This window comes from Psittacula echo (genome assembly GCF_963264785.1).
Source record: "Psittacula echo genome assembly, chromosome: 1".
Taxonomy (NCBI): domain Eukaryota; kingdom Metazoa; phylum Chordata; class Aves; order Psittaciformes; family Psittacidae; genus Psittacula; species Psittacula echo.
Window position 1 is genome coordinate 13,968,403 of NC_137735.1, and position 18,041 is coordinate 13,986,443.

General features: G+C 37.1%; 1 protein-coding gene across 1 annotated transcript in view; it reads left to right on the top strand.

The window, feature by feature from the left end:
* STX18 (syntaxin 18) overlaps positions 1-18,041 on the top strand; it is a 63,098-nt gene that overhangs the window by 17,942 nt on the left and 27,115 nt on the right. The window contains exon 2 of the mRNA XM_080636034.1: positions 15,539-15,606. Within this exon, the coding sequence (XP_080492160.1) occupies positions 15,539-15,606 (68 nt within the window). The remainder of the gene's footprint in view (positions 1-15,538; positions 15,607-18,041) is intronic.

Consider the following 18,041-nt stretch of genomic DNA (forward strand, 5'->3'; position numbering starts at 1 on the left):
CTGGCTTTGTCTGTTGCATTTCATCATAGCTCTCTGTTGACATCTCACTCCTGCAATTTGAGCGTCACCGATTTCTTATTGTTGGTATTTTCTTCATTTGCACTCCATTTGATTCCTTTGTTACTGGTTTTGGTTTCTGACTTTCTACTAACACACAGTACAGAATTCACAGTTGCTTTTTTATTTAAATGGTAAGAAAACTTTAACTGCAGGAAGGATAAATTGTTCTCCCACAAATACCCAGTCAGTTGGTTTACTTACTCTCTGCAGCAGAAGCCAGGCTTAGTCTTTTTGTTGTTGCCTAATTTGTCTAAGACAAAGAATAAAAAGCAAAAGGGAAGTCCTTGTGAAGCTCCAATCTATAGAATCAATTTTTCCTTTGTTTTTTTTCCCTCTCTTGTCCAGCTCTTGTTTTTTGGTCTTTTTCTTTTCGTATCATTAATTAGTATTAATAATGGCTACTAATTAAGCAGTAAAAAGATGCATGCAGTCATTAAAGGTGCGCTTTTTTTATTTCTGAAATGCAGATTCCTCAAACAATTAAGATAAAAATCATGTTCAGTTACTTAAACTTCATAAAAAGTCACAGTTCAGCTAACAATGCAGTGCAACTAAATATAACTAAACAAAGTTACATTAGTAAAACTTTCTATTTGGACAATGGGTTTTGTTTTCCTTCTTTGTTTTTCTATCACTAGTCATTTTTGTCAGTCTCTTCCATGATCATTGATGCTGTGTTTGTGTCAGACACTTGAGTTGCTTATTGCAGGAACAGCATTTGAATCGTTGTGAAGGGGACTGAGGAATGTATGGGATGAAGAAGAATTGTGATATTCAGTATCTACATGGCTGCTCTGCAGTTATACAGTTAAACAGTGCAGGGAACAGCATGTCTGCCATGGGTGTGACATTAGAGCTGCAGGCATTTGAAATTGTTGCGTGTTTCTAGGGGGAAGTTATAATTTTGGGATAGCCTGGTTCGAATGCTGATGAGGCAAGGAGTAAAGCAGGCTATTAAAAACATGAGGTCACAATAACCCTCTCCTTGCTAACATATATGTATGGAGCATACAGTGTTTTGTTTAGGCTATTTTGAATGCTTTCGAGGAGAGGATTTTACATCCTAAGATTTTTAATTAAGGGTTAGGGGGGTTGTTTCTTCCACCTATTAATTTTTGTCTGTTTGTTTGATTACCCTAAAGAAGGGTCCCATTCTTCCAAGTGCATGCTAGCTCTTGTGTCTCAGGCGTCTGTCTCATATTTGCACTGAAAAACATAATTACTGCTTTAGCCAGGATGTATTTTACAGTGTTTTGCATTTGTTCTTTACCTCAGACCATACCCTTATGCTGCCGTTTTTATGCTCTCTTCCATCTTCCATTCTCCCTTTCCTTCACTTTTCAGTGTTGCACGTATTTTTTTCACTTCTGTCACAGCAACTCCTGTTCCATCTACTCATACAGTCAGATACCTGCTTGGCATCTGCCCCGTAATCTTGACCAGTCTTCTTATGGTAAATTCTCTTCCCAGTATTAAGCTTTCACATTCTTATTCTGATTTCATAGCCTTAAAATGTTCATTCTAAAGCCAGTGAGATAGCTTCCCTTTGGGGAGGTATTTCATGTTCACCATCTTCCTAAGTATATCGTGCCAGTGCATGGGCAGAATACTGATGAAATATATTTCAGTATTACTGATTTATCTGCAGTAATGCAGAGCAGGACTGTGGAGCAGTGGTGTGGTAGCTATGACATCTATAAATCAAGTGCCTGTAACCCAAATAATACAAGAGGCTGTTCACAGAATTACATTTGTATACAAACCAGTATCCATCTTACAGGAGATATTCCTATTTCTACATATGCATATCTGCTGAAGCATAATTATTTTCTATCCAGTTGTTTTGTTATTTCCTCCTAGCAGTGCAGTAGCGTTTAGCTGCTGCAGCCTAACCACAGCAATCTAGTTCTTGCAACAAAAGACAAGGAAGTAACTTTGATTTCCTCACTGTGTACAGGTTGGTGAGACACAGTGAAACTGCTTAATGGACAGTGAATCTTAACAAAAAGCTTCTTAGCAGCTCTTTATCGGTTAATCTCTAAACTCATAAACAATTTGTCTGTGTTTGCTTGTTGACACGGTGGTGTTTTAGTTACTTGATGGTTCCTTCTTGCCCTACACATTACAGCAATGCCCATATGTATATTAGCAAAGAGTGGTGAAAAGTAAGGCTTCTTTGAAATATCTTTGAAACATTCAAACATCTTCATGAACAAAAGTGTTTGTCATGGTTTAAGCCCAGGCCGTAAATTAGAACCAGGCAGTCTACTTCCCCTCCCACCCTTTCTTCCCCCCCCCCCCCCCCCCCCGGAGGGATGGGGAGGAGAATCCAAAGAATGCAACTCCCACGGGTTGAGATAAGAACAGTTTAATAACTAAGGTATAACACAAATCACTACTGCTACCACCAATAGTAATAATGATAAAGGAAATAACAAGGGAAGAGAATACAACACCTCACCGACCAATACCTTGCCCCCACCCCCCAGTGATCTAGCTCTCCCGGGAACTCTCAGTTCTACATCCCGGGCATGATGTGCTATGGTATGGAATACCTCTTTGGCTAGTTTGGGTCAGGTGTCCTGTCCCTGCTTCCTCCTGGCTTCCCCTCCTCCCTGGCAGAGCATGAGACTCACAAAGTCCTTGGTCAGGGTAAATATTCTGACCAACAACTGAAAACATCAGTTTTATCAGCTCTGTTCCCAGGCTGAAAGTCAAAACCACAGCGCTGCACCAGCTACTAAGAAGGAGAAAAAATGACTGCTGCTGCTGGACCAGGACAGTGTTCATGTACCACAAGCAGTTAAAAACTGTGATGTTGCCTATAAAATACATCTGAAGAAAATCATGGGATGGGAAGGAAAGCAGAGCCTGTTTTATTCTTTCTAGCTGATTTTTTCAAGTAAAATCAGAATTCAGATTCATTTTGCCAAACAGTGTTTTAATAGATGTTTGTCTTCTGAAGCTCTTCTGATTCGTCAGAGTTTACAGAATAAGAACAATCTCTCTCCTCCACTGGTAGTTAATATGTTTTTTATCTCAGTGTACTTAGGTGCTGGGTAACTGAAGTGTGCTGTCACTGTGAAGTGCTTGTGAACGTGAATTTGTCAATGGATACAAGATGTGTCAGTGTGTGTTTCACCATCTCGCTTCTTAAGATTGTCTCACAGGTGCCTGGGCACTCACTTGTATTTATAGTCAGTCACTTCATAATTTCAGAATGGGGACTGTGTTGCTTTCCTGAGCAGCCGTCAAAATAACTCTTTAGTTACAGCCCTTTCTTCTTGGAGGCCCTTTGGAGTTGAATACTGGATAAAGTCTCAGACTTGATGTAGCAGTATACGGTGGTGGTAGGTCTCAGTGCAGATGCTGCTCAGTTTTATTTCAGCCAGCCCTTTTCTTTCCTGTTCTTGTGTTGTCTTAGGCTTTTTGGTTTGTTTCTGTGTTCTCTCCCTATTTGCACATCATGTATTTTCCTTTCTGTAGACGCATACCATCAAAAAGCTTTCCACTACATTAAGTTGTGGGTTCCTATGAATTTGAGGCTTTGTAGAGATTGACAAAATGCTTTCAGAATTGAATAATATGTTGCAGGGAGAGGTAGTCTATTACAGTGAACAGGTGACTTAGCTAGGATCCAGGAATGGACTGCTGTATTTTCAGGTCTCTTGTATAGCTTTGCAAAGCTCAGTTCATTGAGTTTCATCTTTCCCGTTTGCATTCCACACCAAGCTTTCCTGTATCCCTGTGAGCCTTGGGTTTGGGTGATGAGTTTCTCGTTTGGTTCTTGTTCTCCTTTATTGACTGGAGTAAGAGAAGGAAGCCAAAAGCTTTCATCTCCAGAGGACTTCAGCATTCTTACTCTGGCTTACAAGCAGTTACTGTCTTTTTAGAAACTTCTGGCTTTTGAAGCAGCTTAATATTCTTTTTCTCTTCTTCAGTTACATATCTGTCATTGTACAATAGATAGAATAATTTGATTTAAAGTATCAAGTTCAGAGTTTAGAAGTTCAGAGTTTAGCTTTCTAGTTGTAAATAAGACTGATTTTATTTTTTCCTTCCCTGATACAGTCTGATAATTTCCTATTGATATGATTGAGGGAGGCTTGGAAGGTGACTTTATGTACAGATAATGTAACAGCCAGAAGTGCCACATAATAGTTCATCATAATACAGATGGGAATTAGAGAAGTGAGCTGTTAGGTTGTATTTCTTTTGATAAAGATTCCTTCTACTATATACTTGTATATTTTTCACAACTTACATTAAATTTATGTGGCTGTTACTGATGTTCCCACAGGAAACTGTTTCAATCTATTGTGATGTGAAAAATTTCCTAGGTTTTAGGCTATGATCCCTTGTTTGATGTTATATTGTGAAAGTGTATCAGTGTTTCCTCATGTGAACCTAAGGTTCTTTTCCTTGCTTTTTGAAAGTGCAGTATATGCTGATGCTCTTTTAGCTTTTACTTAGCTAAGCTGTAAATCTTGAATTATTTTAACCTTGAAGTTCCTTATGCATTGTCATTGGTTTTGAGGGTCTGCATGCTAGAATGTTTCATGCAGCTTTGTGAATACTCTTAGTCTGTAGGGAACGGTATATTTTTCACTGAACATAGTGTCAATTTTTTTAGCTGTTATGACACACAAAAAGGTTTCCCAGTTTGTGCTTTTTTCTTCTCTGCCATTCCCAAACTTTTTCTCTGAAAAACTCACACAGATTTTTGTGCTGTCATCTTGTGGGCCTCGCAACGTTACAGCAGTTTGTCGTGGTTGCTCTTATTAAAAATGTTTCTTACATTTAACTTCAGCTTCTCTAATCTAAAATCCTAACTTTTTTCTTACTGGCTGACATCTATCTCAAGTAAAATTAAGATACTCAGAAATGTGAATGCTTTGTTCACATCGGCTAAGTGACTGTGATTAAGTTGTAAGACTCTTACGATGGTGTACAAAGCTGTCTGTTGAATTAAAAAACCAGAAACTCAACTTTCATTTGCAATAGCAGCGTTCTGATATTGATGAAATTGTGTTTTACTCTTCTTTTCTTTAAACTCAAGATTAATGTCTATGAAATTATATTTATATTATTTATATTATTATATATTATAATATATAATATAAATATATATAATATATATAAAAATATATATTATAAATATTATTATTTATATTATATTATATTGTATGAAAAGGTTACAGTGGATATAAATCTCTGGATTGCTTTTAAAAGGGATTGTTTATTCAGAACAGGGCTGACAGTCCTTAAGAGAAGCTATTACTTAATTTTATTTTTCTAAGTTTAAATGCTTAAAAAATATTTGTAATGATACCCCAAAGGCATCATAAAAATGTAAAAATTATACTCTAAAATTACCAAAATTACAGGAAATGGACATTTAAAAAATCTTACTGAGAATCATGGCTGAGAAAAAGTGAGAAAGGAAAAGTGCCTTTACTTCACAGCTTACATTTGTGTCAGGAGTTTCTGCTTTCTGTGATCAAAAATATGCTTTTGAATTGTCAGCATTACTCAGATGTGAAAATACAGCATCAATTTCCCTTTTAATTACAGCTACATCTTACTGCTCCCAACTCCTGCAAGAGCTTTCTCAGGAGAAATTTCTATATGACTATCTACTGGAATATTTTCAAGTAGAAATTATTCTGCCCTGTGGTTGGGGGGACCATATTTTTCATAGGTCAAACAAGTTGGCAAATACATCTTGGTAGATCAAAATCAATATGAGTAGCATTTTGTGGTGAACAAATGCAGAGGTCCAGAGACACTTTTCATGCCATATTATAAGTTACCTTGTGAAGCTCATGGTCATTTGGTAGTTAACAGAAATATGGAAGAGTGATGTACTCTAAAGGAAAGGGTTTTGCTCAGACATTATGGCTGGACTTTGGTTATGTCAGGAGATTCTAGAGTGGGGACACAGTAAGGTGCCTTCATTTTCAGTGGTGCTTTTAGGCCAGTTTGTGGTCTAATAAACTTCTAGCCCTTGCTGTAGAGTTGGGAACCTGTCCTGGTTTGCCAGTTTTATAAGACACTTCTATTTCTTTAGCAAGGGGCAGGGTGGAGGGAGAGGGATAGTATTAGCAGACTGGATTTAGAATGACTCTGTTAGTATCCCTGTCTAATCCAAGAGTTATAAAAGGATTATCCTTAGCAGCCCAAGCAGCTCATTTGAAGTGGTGCAGCAGGGAAGAGAGCTGTGTGCCTGGCTGAGGAACTTCGTTGAGATTTACGGAAGATGCGAATAGCCCCTATCAGTGCGTCACTCCACATCAGCCATATAAGGATTTACAGTGACCAGGGCTCAGTGAGTTCCTAAGATTTAGGGCTGATGATCCAGGTCTTGGGGTTTCCTGTTACATGAGGAGGGGGGAAAAAACCCAGGCCCTTTGTCTTAATTGTTCTGCTGATACTGTAAAGCACATGAATGAAAATCTTGATTTCTACAGAATTAGCTTCTTTCCAGTATATTGATTTATGTGCAAATCAGGCTTTTGTACCTAATTTATACATGTTCATTACATTACAGAAGGCATCATTAAGAAATCAATTTCTCACTTCTGACTAGATGTTTTCTTGGTCCAGTCCAGTGTTTTAAGGGAGTGAAATTTACTTGGCATAAATGCTAGAGCAAGCACTAAAGTAGTGTTTCATCTGTGTAACACAAAGGTGTTGAAAAATCAGTGGAAGGATTTTTTGCACCGAGAATATTATTGTACCAATAATGAAAATCCAGTAAAATACTCGGAACACTGAAACAAAATGGTGCTTGTTCCCCTTACTCTTAGGAACAGAGTAAGTGTTGTGTCAGTTCATGCTGCATCACTATATAGGTGTATTAGTGTAAATACACTGAAAATGTAGAACTCTGACTGAAAAGGGCCTGGCAGAGGAGCGTGGGACTGCCGTTGCATGCAGAGGAGGCTTCAGTCTGGCTGCAGCAGCTTCAGCAGCAAGCTCGTCGGCACAGCCAATGCCATAGGCTTAAGTGCTCTGGTGCCCTGTTATGGCTTCTGCTGGAGCAGCTGCAGTTTAGTCGCAAAGTGAAGCGGATGCACATGAAACTCTCTGCAGAAATTTGGATTCTGAATTTCATAATGATGGTCATCAGTGTAACCTTTTACTACTGTGTATCTGTTAAATGAGACTCGAAATCTCTTTTTATCATAAAACAGCTTGGAATCAAGAAAACATAGTACTAAATGAGAGTCCAGACTGTGAGAACAAGGGACAAAAAAAATACCTCTTACAGAAAGTCACAGGCAGAGTTGAATGCAGTTACTGAAAGGTTGTAAATGGAGTGTTTTGAACAGCAATGGTAATGGCCAATTATTGCAAATATGTATTTTGACCAATTTACTTTTATCTCTCAACCGAAACATTCCCCACAATTGTTGTGGGGTTTATATTTTAGTCAATGAGGTTTTGGATGATTGTGTAAAAATATAAATGTTAAAGAAAGTTATGATTAGAGTCGGACCATGAACAAGAAAAAGGGAAAGTTTTATTAAAACCAGATGTTGCCTTTTTTTGTATTGAAAGTATTTGTTGCCACAGAGGATAAATGACTGAATTGCTAAAAACATTTAGCATGACGTTACATTGTAGAAAGCCTACTGTTAAGTTTTTCTGGAGGTCATCTTACGTTCTGTAGACCATTTTCAGAATATTTAGGTGTGCTTCTGTAGATGCAGGTATCAAATCAGTGTGTTCCCACAAGACCTAAGAAAACCATGACCAAATTCACACCTCTTTATCTTAACTTCTATATGTACTGCAGTTTTCTGGTTCAGACTTGAAAGTCAGTGTTTGTAAGTAATCATCCTATAAACTAAGATTTCTTTTTTCCCCCTGTATTTACAAACACCTGCATTTTTTAAATGGTTTTAAGAATATATGATACCCTCTAGGATAATGTTGACCTTAAAAAAAAAAAAAAATCAAGGCCTTCACAATAATTTTTCTATACAGTAGGAGTTTGCTGTAAGTACTATAAGCATTTTTGAACTGTAGAGCAGCCCCAACTCCAAATAGCACAGCAAAACCTTCATCCAGTGATAGTACTGCGTACTCTCAGTCTTCATTGTGATCAGTGGAGAACTGGAGCTTTCACATTGTTCGGATTTAATTTCATTTTACTGAGAAGAGTCTTGAATGAAAAATGTTTTGCAGTTGTGTCACAAATTTCCCAAAATAATCTCTTAATCATGCACTTGACCAAATTTTACACCAACTCTGCATTGTTTTTAAGGAAAGAATATTAAAATGAAATGTGAAGCTTTTAGGCTGCCAATGAGTTATTTACTACCAAATTTTCCACTTTGTATAATAAACAAAATCAAAATAACCAAGTACAGATCAGAGTGTGCTTTAGAGGTTGCTTCAAATGTGAACTGAGAATAGCGAAACTCAATGAGTAAATTTTTGAACTATAGGCAGTATTTATAAATACGTGCAGAAGTAAAGCAGGAATTAAACCTCCCGACTCCTTTAAAGTAAACTGTTGTTTTCTTTACTGTGCAAGACAATGCTTTTTTACTTTCTATTCTTTGCCAATTTCATATTAAGCAAAAGGAAGCATTTTTCAGCTCCAGACCAGGTGCTAGGAAATTGGTTTTGCTGCTTACTCCACTTTAGAGGTTTCTTAATCTGTTTGTTAAGATCACCGAAGGCTGCCTGTGGTATTCTGCAAACAGGATGTATTTTCCCATATCCCACAATGGCTAATGCGCATTTTGGTAGCGATTCATTAAAATTTTACTCCAGTCTTACAAAAAAAAAAAAAAAAAGTTATTTTAAATAAGAAAAATACTGATAATATTGCACAGTTTAAAAAAAAATAATTAAGTTTTGTACTGTCTTTACCTTGAAGAGTCAAAATGTCCCAGTCTTAATTTTCGTGGCTTTTAATTGAATTAATTCACGTTTGAATGTTCCTATCCCATGTACTGCGCATTTCATTAATACAACACCCCCATTCTTGGTTGTGTTTGCTCTGAATGCAAGGCTACTACTAATAAAATGCTATTGAAACGTTCCTCTGCCCGTTGCTGCTGCTGTAACATATATGCTGATGTAAAGCAGGAACTGAACAAAGTCACAATTTTCCTGAGATTAGAGGTAGCCAGGCTGGCTGTCTCCTCTCCTGCCTCCCCGTACCGCTTCCAGCGCCGGGCCACCCCCACGCCGCAGTTTAGGTATTATTTGCTCTTTTGGGTTTCAGATTACGACAGCAATTGATCTGCGTGACCTGTTTTAGAAACTTTCACGTTTGCTGGGGAAACCTAAACCAAATGTATCCCCTCAAGAGACAAATCAGCTGAAGACTGGCGCGTTGACGTTTGAAGGCACGTAGTGCTGCTTTGCGGTGAATTCTGGTGGGACAGCACCACCTCATGGCCTGCTAATAAGTCACAATCCAAACCCCTTAAATAGCAGTTTCCACACTTAAATTCAAAGCTTCAGCTCTAAATTTAGTCTTTGGTTTAATCTCATTGGTTTAATCTTTGTTGTATGTCACTATATCAGGGAACTCTGTCATTTGTCTTTTGAAAGTTCCAGTTTCTGAAATGTAGAACCCAGGTAGCAGTACTTTAAAACCACATTATTGTCGGTTCCTAGGCAACATCCTGCAGGAGCCTGTGTGAATTTAGTGGGCTGACATTGTCCTTAAATGTGCTTATAACCTAGAAGGAAGCTGTGTGGGACCTGACTTTTCATATGGTCTATCTAATCAACAGTAGTTTGTAGTGGAAAACTTCTCCCTAGGCGTCATTTCTGCATCAAAACTTTCCTAACTACTCTTTCCCAACTGTAATAGTTTAGATATTGCTCATAATTTTAAAATTTATTTAATAGAAATTGTGTTTCTGTTTATAGTATCTATTCTGTTCGGGTTTTATTCCAGACTTCTGAAAACGCCTTCAGTACATGCACTAACTGTGGAAAATTACCTTTCTATTTTTTCTCTTACTATGGTTTAGACATTGGAAACATTTTCTTTTCATAATAGGAACAAGTTTGTGTTCTTACACCAGTTATTGTATCTCCTCCCACAATGAGACTGTACTTTTTTTGGTAAGAAGCATGCAGTCCTGTGTATCACCTGATGTCTTATTGAAATCCTTAATTTCTTCTGAAATGGCCAGTGGTATGTTTGGGTTGACTGTATGTTTGGAATTGAAAACATAAGTGTCTAGATATATTAATATTATGATGATCTTAATTTTTCTGCTTTTTGCAGAAGGGATTGTAGAATGTAGTCACCTGTTCATGAATCTGTAGATGGAATCTGTTTAGGTAAGACATTTGAAGATCAGGCTTTTTGGATGTATTTAATGTAAAACTTCATTTTTGTAGTTAAGAAGATGCTTCCATCAGCAGTGCTTGTCAGTGCTGCTGAATCCACACTAAATGCCGTGTCTCTTAGGACTCTTGCTAGAGCTTTTCTATTATGTTTTGGTTTTAAGTATTTGTCAGTTTTCCTTTAACAAAGCACATCTTTTAAAGATTCAGAGGGGCTATATAGTGCGAAGTGTAACAGTCGATTTTATATGGTAGTAAATAGTTGTGTGTTCTGGTGTAAGGGTAAACTTGATAAACCGCTATGTTTGTTTAACGAAAATGACTATTCAGCACTGTCGAATTCTCTCTACAATATGTCACGGGAACCTACTCCAATCATTTTAATCGTAAACAATGCTGCTGCTTCTTGCAGTGGGTTAAACGTATGCAAATTGGAACCTACTGTTTCATGAGTGATCAGTTCTTTGTTGGGAGTGGAAAGAAATGCTGTATATATTGCTAAGGTACTGAAGGAAGCATAGTCAGTGTCTTCCTTCTCAAGTATATGTATCTTTTGAAGATGCTGCTTTGGAGGGAATGCTTTCCTCTTTCTCCTCTTATTTAAAAATGCAGCCTACTACAAAATCATAAGAAAAATCTCTAAATAGAGGAACATCTACCATTTCTAGCAAAGGCCCCAAGTATAAATAGAGCTGTGCATGCCACCTGTGGTAGCAGATGGCAGCCATTCACAGCTTCCTTTTGTGTTGGACCTGCATTATATGCAATATTTGCTTTTATGTCTTGATAAGAGTTGTTTAAAAACTCTCCAGTGGCAACAAAATACAGATTTATGCATTAAAGAGGTAGCTTACAATGAAGATAATGAACTTTAATGTACAAACAGGAACAGAAAGTAACTTTAAGTTACATTACAGGCTCTAATGTGAATTTATAGAGTGTTTTTGACTTGTGTGATGCTGATGCTTTTGTTGCCATCCAGCAGAAAACTGCTGCTGCTTCCCTGTAGAGAATCAATTGGTTTTTGACAATCACAACTACACTTGGGAGTTTTTAAATAACTCCTGGAGCCTACAGCTTCGGTACCTGAGTTTAGGAGATTATGTTGAGTTTCTTAAGTTGTAATAAACATATCTCCTTTCATGGCAGATGTGTCTGTTAGGAAGTTCCTACTGATGCTATCCAGCTGCTGTCCTCCCTTGTGCTGATGCAGGTATTTGTGGAGCTGAAATGAAAGAAACCAATTCTTCAGATTTGGTCTTTAAGCGTTATTAACCCCCATTTCTAGAAGAGTAATTAAAGTCATTTCAGTGTTTTGGTGTGTGGTATTGAAACTCAAGGGAGTGCCAGTGAGAATGAGAAGAAAATGGGGAGAGCCTGCTGTTTCATAAGCAGTCTTCATTGTCAGAAAGAATGTGGCTTGCTGTATTCTGGTAATGAACAGAAGCTCAAGAATATGCTTTTAGTATAAAAATATAACTGACTTTGGCAATATTGGGAGGAAAGGTGGGGATTTTTTTCCCATGATTCTCAATAAATTGTCAGTTATACCTGGAAATTCAGCAGTGTTCTTCCCCATAAGATACGTTTAGTTTTAATGTAGTGCAGGAGTGCTGCAGCTATGAAGGGTGTTTCTCTGAGCCCTCCCATCCCTTCAGGAAAGAAAGGAAATAATTTCATTATTTCAAAGTTGAAGGAGAGGCTGCTTTCTCTACTCCAGACTTTCAGGGAAGAAAGAAGCCAATTTCCAGAGACAGAGAACCGGAACCGTAGCAAGAGGCCAATATTTGTATTGCTCACAATGTGTTTGTGCTTCGTCTTCAAATTGCTTTCATCTACCCTTTGATCAGAGGGAAGCAAATTTAATGCCTATAATTAAGTCAGCAGAGGGAAACTGATAATGGCATTGGCAGGTCCTGACCCAGAAGTGGTTCAGGATTCCGAAGAGATTATAAGGGGAAAAATAGAAGGCAAGATACAGTGCAGTATAATTTGCTATCTTACTAAAAATAGGATGTGCCCAACCAACCTGAATCTGTAAGAAAATCTGCTTTTCTTCGTTAAGATGACCTAGTATCTGGTTGTACATTGCCTGATAATGTGCTAATAAGAAGTCTGGAGGAGATTAGCAGAGAAAATATTAACTGAATGAGGTAAATAAGCAGAAGCAGTGCTTCTGTGTTGAAGGAAGTGTTGGGCAGAAGAAAGGTTAGTAGTGGAATTACTTTTTGCATTCCCCAAAATCAGAACAGTAGTAACCAGGATGAGTTTTACAAATAATCCCAGAGTACGATGGATCAGTAAAACTTACTCATGTAAATTGATGTAAGTTACTGATGAGTACTGAGGGAAAGGAGGGGGAGGGTATCTTACAGCAAGTGCTGAATGAGTCTGGGGTCTGGGGGTGTTGGGAGAAGAAAGAAATTCAACAGTAGAGTATGTATATAGACACTGAAACAAAGAGTAAGCTTTAAACTAATCAATGAAAATGGTGGGAGAAAAGGTATGTCCAGCTGAGTTACAAGTAACTAACACCAGTGAATGTGCTTCTAAGTCATCAGCAAGGATGGATACAAACTGGAGCAAATGCAAAGTAAGTTACAGGTTAGGTAACCTCAGAACCATGTTGTGAGAAGAAACTAAGAAGCTGAGGTATTTTGTCTGGGGCTACAGAAGTTAGAGGGAGGTAGAATTACTGATGGTAAACTCTAACACACATGCAGGGAAGCAGAGCTTTTATAGGAAAGGACTGTTTTTAAGCAGTAAACCTGGAAATTTGGTGGTTCTTACTCATAATAAGAGCAGTAGGATTCTAATAAAGCCATTCAGTTGGAATAAGATGCTTTTATTACTTTTAGGCTGGAGCATGATAACTTTGTAAAGAGTACATGGTATGCATCTAATAACCCCAGAATACTTGCAGGTTGACCCTGAAGAAATTTTCAAGGTTTATATTTGTGTAATAAGGGATATTTTGTGTCTGCAGGTTAAACATCACATCTGACCCTTTTTTTTTTTTTTTTTTTTTTAGTTTTAAATAAAATTGATATTTCCTTTCATGCTAGTGAGACCTTCTTTTCATAAAAATTGTTTGACTCTGTTGATAATGACAAATTGAATTCAAAACTGTGCCCGTAGTACACGGGCAACAGAGAAATAGCAGCAGCGCAGGATCGCAGAAGGTGCTGTTAGAATTTGAGGGAAAGTAGAACAAGAAGTCTCACTTCTGATGCAAATGTTGGGAACTAAGAGCTTGATGTGAGTATGGGCATAATGGTGTCATTCTAAATTCATGAAAATAGCTTTACAAATGAAGGAGAGGCAAAGTGAGGTCAGAGCAATTCAAACACACGATGACAATTTTAGCCTAAATAGAATGCTCTTTGTGACTAGATGAATTAATTACTGTAAGACAGTGTTCTTGCTTGTCATTCTGATTCTTTCTGCTTGTTAATCACTCCTAAATTGTAGCTATTGCAGTAATATTAAGATTTATTACTTATAAAATTTTGTGAATGTCTCTTCTAGTTTAGTGATTGTTCAAATATTAATGGAAATGTTTGGAAATGTGTTTCTTATTTTGCATTTCTCCTTTTTGTCCTCTGCAGTACTTTCTGCCTATTGAAGTATTATTGTTCTACTGAAACACTGTATGACTAGTTTGTTTTGCTTTCACAGTCAAGTTCAATTTATCTATTCAGCAAATTTCATGACATACCAAGTCTGAGCTGAAGAAGAGATTAATGTAGAAAATTGCTCCAGTGACAATGAGAAGGAACATCTGTAGAATGGTTTAGCTTACTTTTTTGTGCCTCATTGTCTTGTAGTAATTTCAGTATTTCCCTTTTTATTGTGCATGATGGTGCTAACACAGTTTAGGAAACCTTGGATCTACTGGAAGTACTAACAGAACTCAGCTTCCTATGAATGGGGTGAGATTTCCTGTGCTGTTAATCACATGGAAAACTTTAAACATGAAAACTGGGAAAATTCTTGTTCAATACAATGAGTTGTAGTAAGAATGAAGCAGAGCAAATAATACTAGGGAAATGCATGCATATTTATTTGCACAAGGAAACACTTTTAGTTGTACAAATCACTGCGGTCTTACTGAGCACATTTTTTTCCTCTTACTTCTTTCAAAGAGACCTTTTGAAAAAAATAATTGGGGGAATTAATCTTCTATTTATCCAAACTGTTCTGTGTTCTTTCTCTGTGGGTTTTTTTGTTTGTTTAATTACAAGGAACATTTGCATGAAAATGGGATTTTAAGGCTTGAACAGCTTCTGATGCCTTTTCCCAGATACATGAAGTAAGCCGCATTTATTGTATTTGTAAACTAAAACAAGTATTGTTTTGTAAAATGTCTTGCATGCTTTTTTACACTGAATTATTAATGAATATTTGAGAATATGCTTTAGGAAGGCTCCCTCTGCATCCCCTTTGAAAATATATACCACTAATGTATATAATTCTCCTCCTACACCCCCCATCATGTCTCCTTCAAGACCTGCCAGGGAAGTCATAGGTCGTAGTCATCACATTCTTTATCCAGTTAAACTAGATTTCTGTAGATCCTCTGTTCTCTAAAATAAACAGTGTCTTACACTGCACCAAATATATTAAATCAGACTGAAGTTTGCAAAAGTTCTCTCAGATTTTTAGGAGGTTCCTTCTCATCTTTTCAAAGAATCTTTGTAAAGACTTTCAGTAAAGAAAATTGAGTGGATTTATAGTAAAATGTATGCACAGTGATGTGGAAATTCAGAAATGGAAATTTGATGGGGATATATGCTCTGTAAATTAGATTCTGGATTGCCAGTTTAGAAAATGTTTTCTGTTAGTATTATTATGTTTAATACTGTAGTTGTATTTAGTGTTCAGTAGTGTTTAGTTTATGCTTCTGGGATAGAAGACATATTTTTATTACTTTTCTCTGAGTTGTACTTTCATACAACAGATCTTTTTTAGTTGATTTTTACGTATTGACTGCTTGCAAAATGAAAATTGTAAGAGAGTAAATCTTATGGTTCTATTTAATTACAGAATAGTCTTACAAAATCACATCTGAAGTGTGGAATACTGCACTTTAAACATAAAAAAAAAAATCTATTATCTGACTGCAGTTTAATTATGATTTCTGTTCCTTTAGATTTCTCATATTGGAAAGCTGAAGGATTTTCTTCTGCAACACAGAAAGGATTACATTAATGCGTACAGGTAAGTGTGCATTGTGTTTAAATAGATCTACTTATTTTCTGATTTATAAAGTGAACTGCTTAGAAATCTATAGGCATAATGGCTAAAACCAAAACTAGACTGCTTATTAATTGGCTTACTGTAAGCTACTTATGATGAATACTGCTGTCACAGCACTGTTTTCTTCTTAAATAAAATGAGACTCAGAATTTGAAGATTTCTGGCTTTCAGGAGTGAGTTCTGAAACAAAGCAACCTGGCAGTTAGAGTCTGACACCTTCTAAGGACCTGCAGAGTAGGTTTCTGAAGTGGTTCCTGTGACAGCAGAATAGTAGATACAGGTGATCCAGGTTTTCCCTTTCACTCTGTGACACGAAACCTGTTATCACTAAGGATGCTGTCAGTAGCATCAGCAGGACCTGGAGGAGAATGATGCAAACTCTTCATACTCTGGAATGTGAATTTCAGATGAGGGTCGTTGTTGAGAACACCACGTCAGGCGACAGCACCACAGGATTTGCTTTAATGAAACAAAACTGAAGGCTTCAGTTCTGGTAGTTATTATTCTATGGAGAAAGTTTTAGTGCTCTTCAGCCATTAGGAAAAATTCAAAACCTATATCCAAATGAGACAGTGTAAGTAATTTTTCCCTTTTAAAGGATCTTCTAAAACGTCATTTTCCTGTGTAACATAATTGCAGTATTGCATGGAGGAGTCAGCCCTGGCTGCATTCGGATTCTGCCACAACCCTGACTAAGGCTAAGCTGTTGCTGCAGTCAGGGTAGTGAAAATGCAGTCTAAAGTCATCTTGGGTTAAAGACACTGAAGTCCCAAGTCGATTTAATACCTTTCTTCAAAAGGCTTCAGATACCAGATAGGAGCGTTATCCAGGCAGATATCCGTACCCTAGGAGAAGACAATAGGAACAGATCCGTCTGCTGCTATTCCTTAAGCTCAGTCTATACTGCAGGAACAGTCTTTCTGAGGAGCAACTTCTAGGCCTGAAAGGGTCTGTCACAGTAATAGTGATACTATACAGTCAGTGGTAGCAAAATGTGTCCCAGAGTAAGTTGACAGAAGACTTCTGGCACCTTTTTTTTGTCTCCCTGAGATGGTTAAAAGCAGTATTTTGTTGTTTCACAGAAACAAAGAATTTGGCACATTTTGTAAGTGTAAGGCCATGAGAGCTATTCATAGTCAGTGGCAGTGAAAAATGAAGCTCTGGGTGGGTGTCAAATCTGTGTGCAAGGTGTATGAGGAGCTGCTTTTCCAAGCAGCAAGCAGTAGTGTACAGCTACGTGTTTTGACTAGCTCTCTGCTGGAATAGGTCATGAACAACACTAGATGGAGCTACCAATTTAGTACTGAAATTACTGTGTTTACTGTGTGAAAACTTCTTGTGATTGCATAGGCTGAGAAACTGCAAATAATTGCAGTAAGAACAGTCAGTGCCAGTTAATTTTTGTGTACTGTTTGTAATTTATTACCAGTAATGTGCATAAAATTGACATGATGTGTCAAAATTTGTCCAGGCTATTTTGATTTCTAAAAGCTCTTAATGTTCTTCTTGTACACTCTGTTTTAACCAGTCATCGTGGTAATTCTCAGTGATTTTTGCACACACACCCCCCTCAGGTATTGACTAAGGAGAAGAAAAAAGTGTAATTTCTTTTATTAAACAGTAAAATAATCCTCCAAATCTCATCTGTCATTGCAGTTGATCCTGCCCATAATGGTTAAACTTAAAACAGATAGTACTGTCAAATTTCACACTAGATGGCTTATGCTGTTCCACTTTCTGAATGTAAAGAGGATCATAGCATCCATGCTGTCAGTCTTGCAGTCTTAGTAAATACCTGATTCATTCAAGACAGTTTTAATAACTTTTCAATACTCAAGCCATGAGAAAAATTTTAAGGAATTTAATGCTAAAAGGCTCTTCTGGAATTTATATAGGAAGCTTAATTTTGTTCATGAAAGTTGACTCCTGTATTTTGTCAACCCTGCTATTTGTTTTTCCAACTGTAGCACAATGTGTTGATGAATTTCAGCTTTTGAGTTAAGAATGTATGCCTTTTAAAACTTCTTCATGATGCATTACATCCAGGTTCTTGATTGCTTCTTTGACCTTAATTTTGCAGACTATAAACTTTAATAATAGAGTTTTTATTTTTGACATACATAAAATATCCTGCTACAGGGGTATGTCTTTAATTCATTTTAAAGGGAGATTTTCAGCAATGGGAAAGGCAACTGAAAAAAGGCCCTGACCCGTTTGATCAAACTTTAAATATTTAAATAAAATGCCTAAATTGAGTCCAAAAAGCGTAAGAATTAGTAATTGCTTATTCACCTTCTTTCTTCTTGATTTGACTGTTAGCTGTAAAATATGTGAATGGCAAAATACATGAAACTAATGATGCAGTGATCTAAGCTTGCTGGCTTACAGGCCATTGC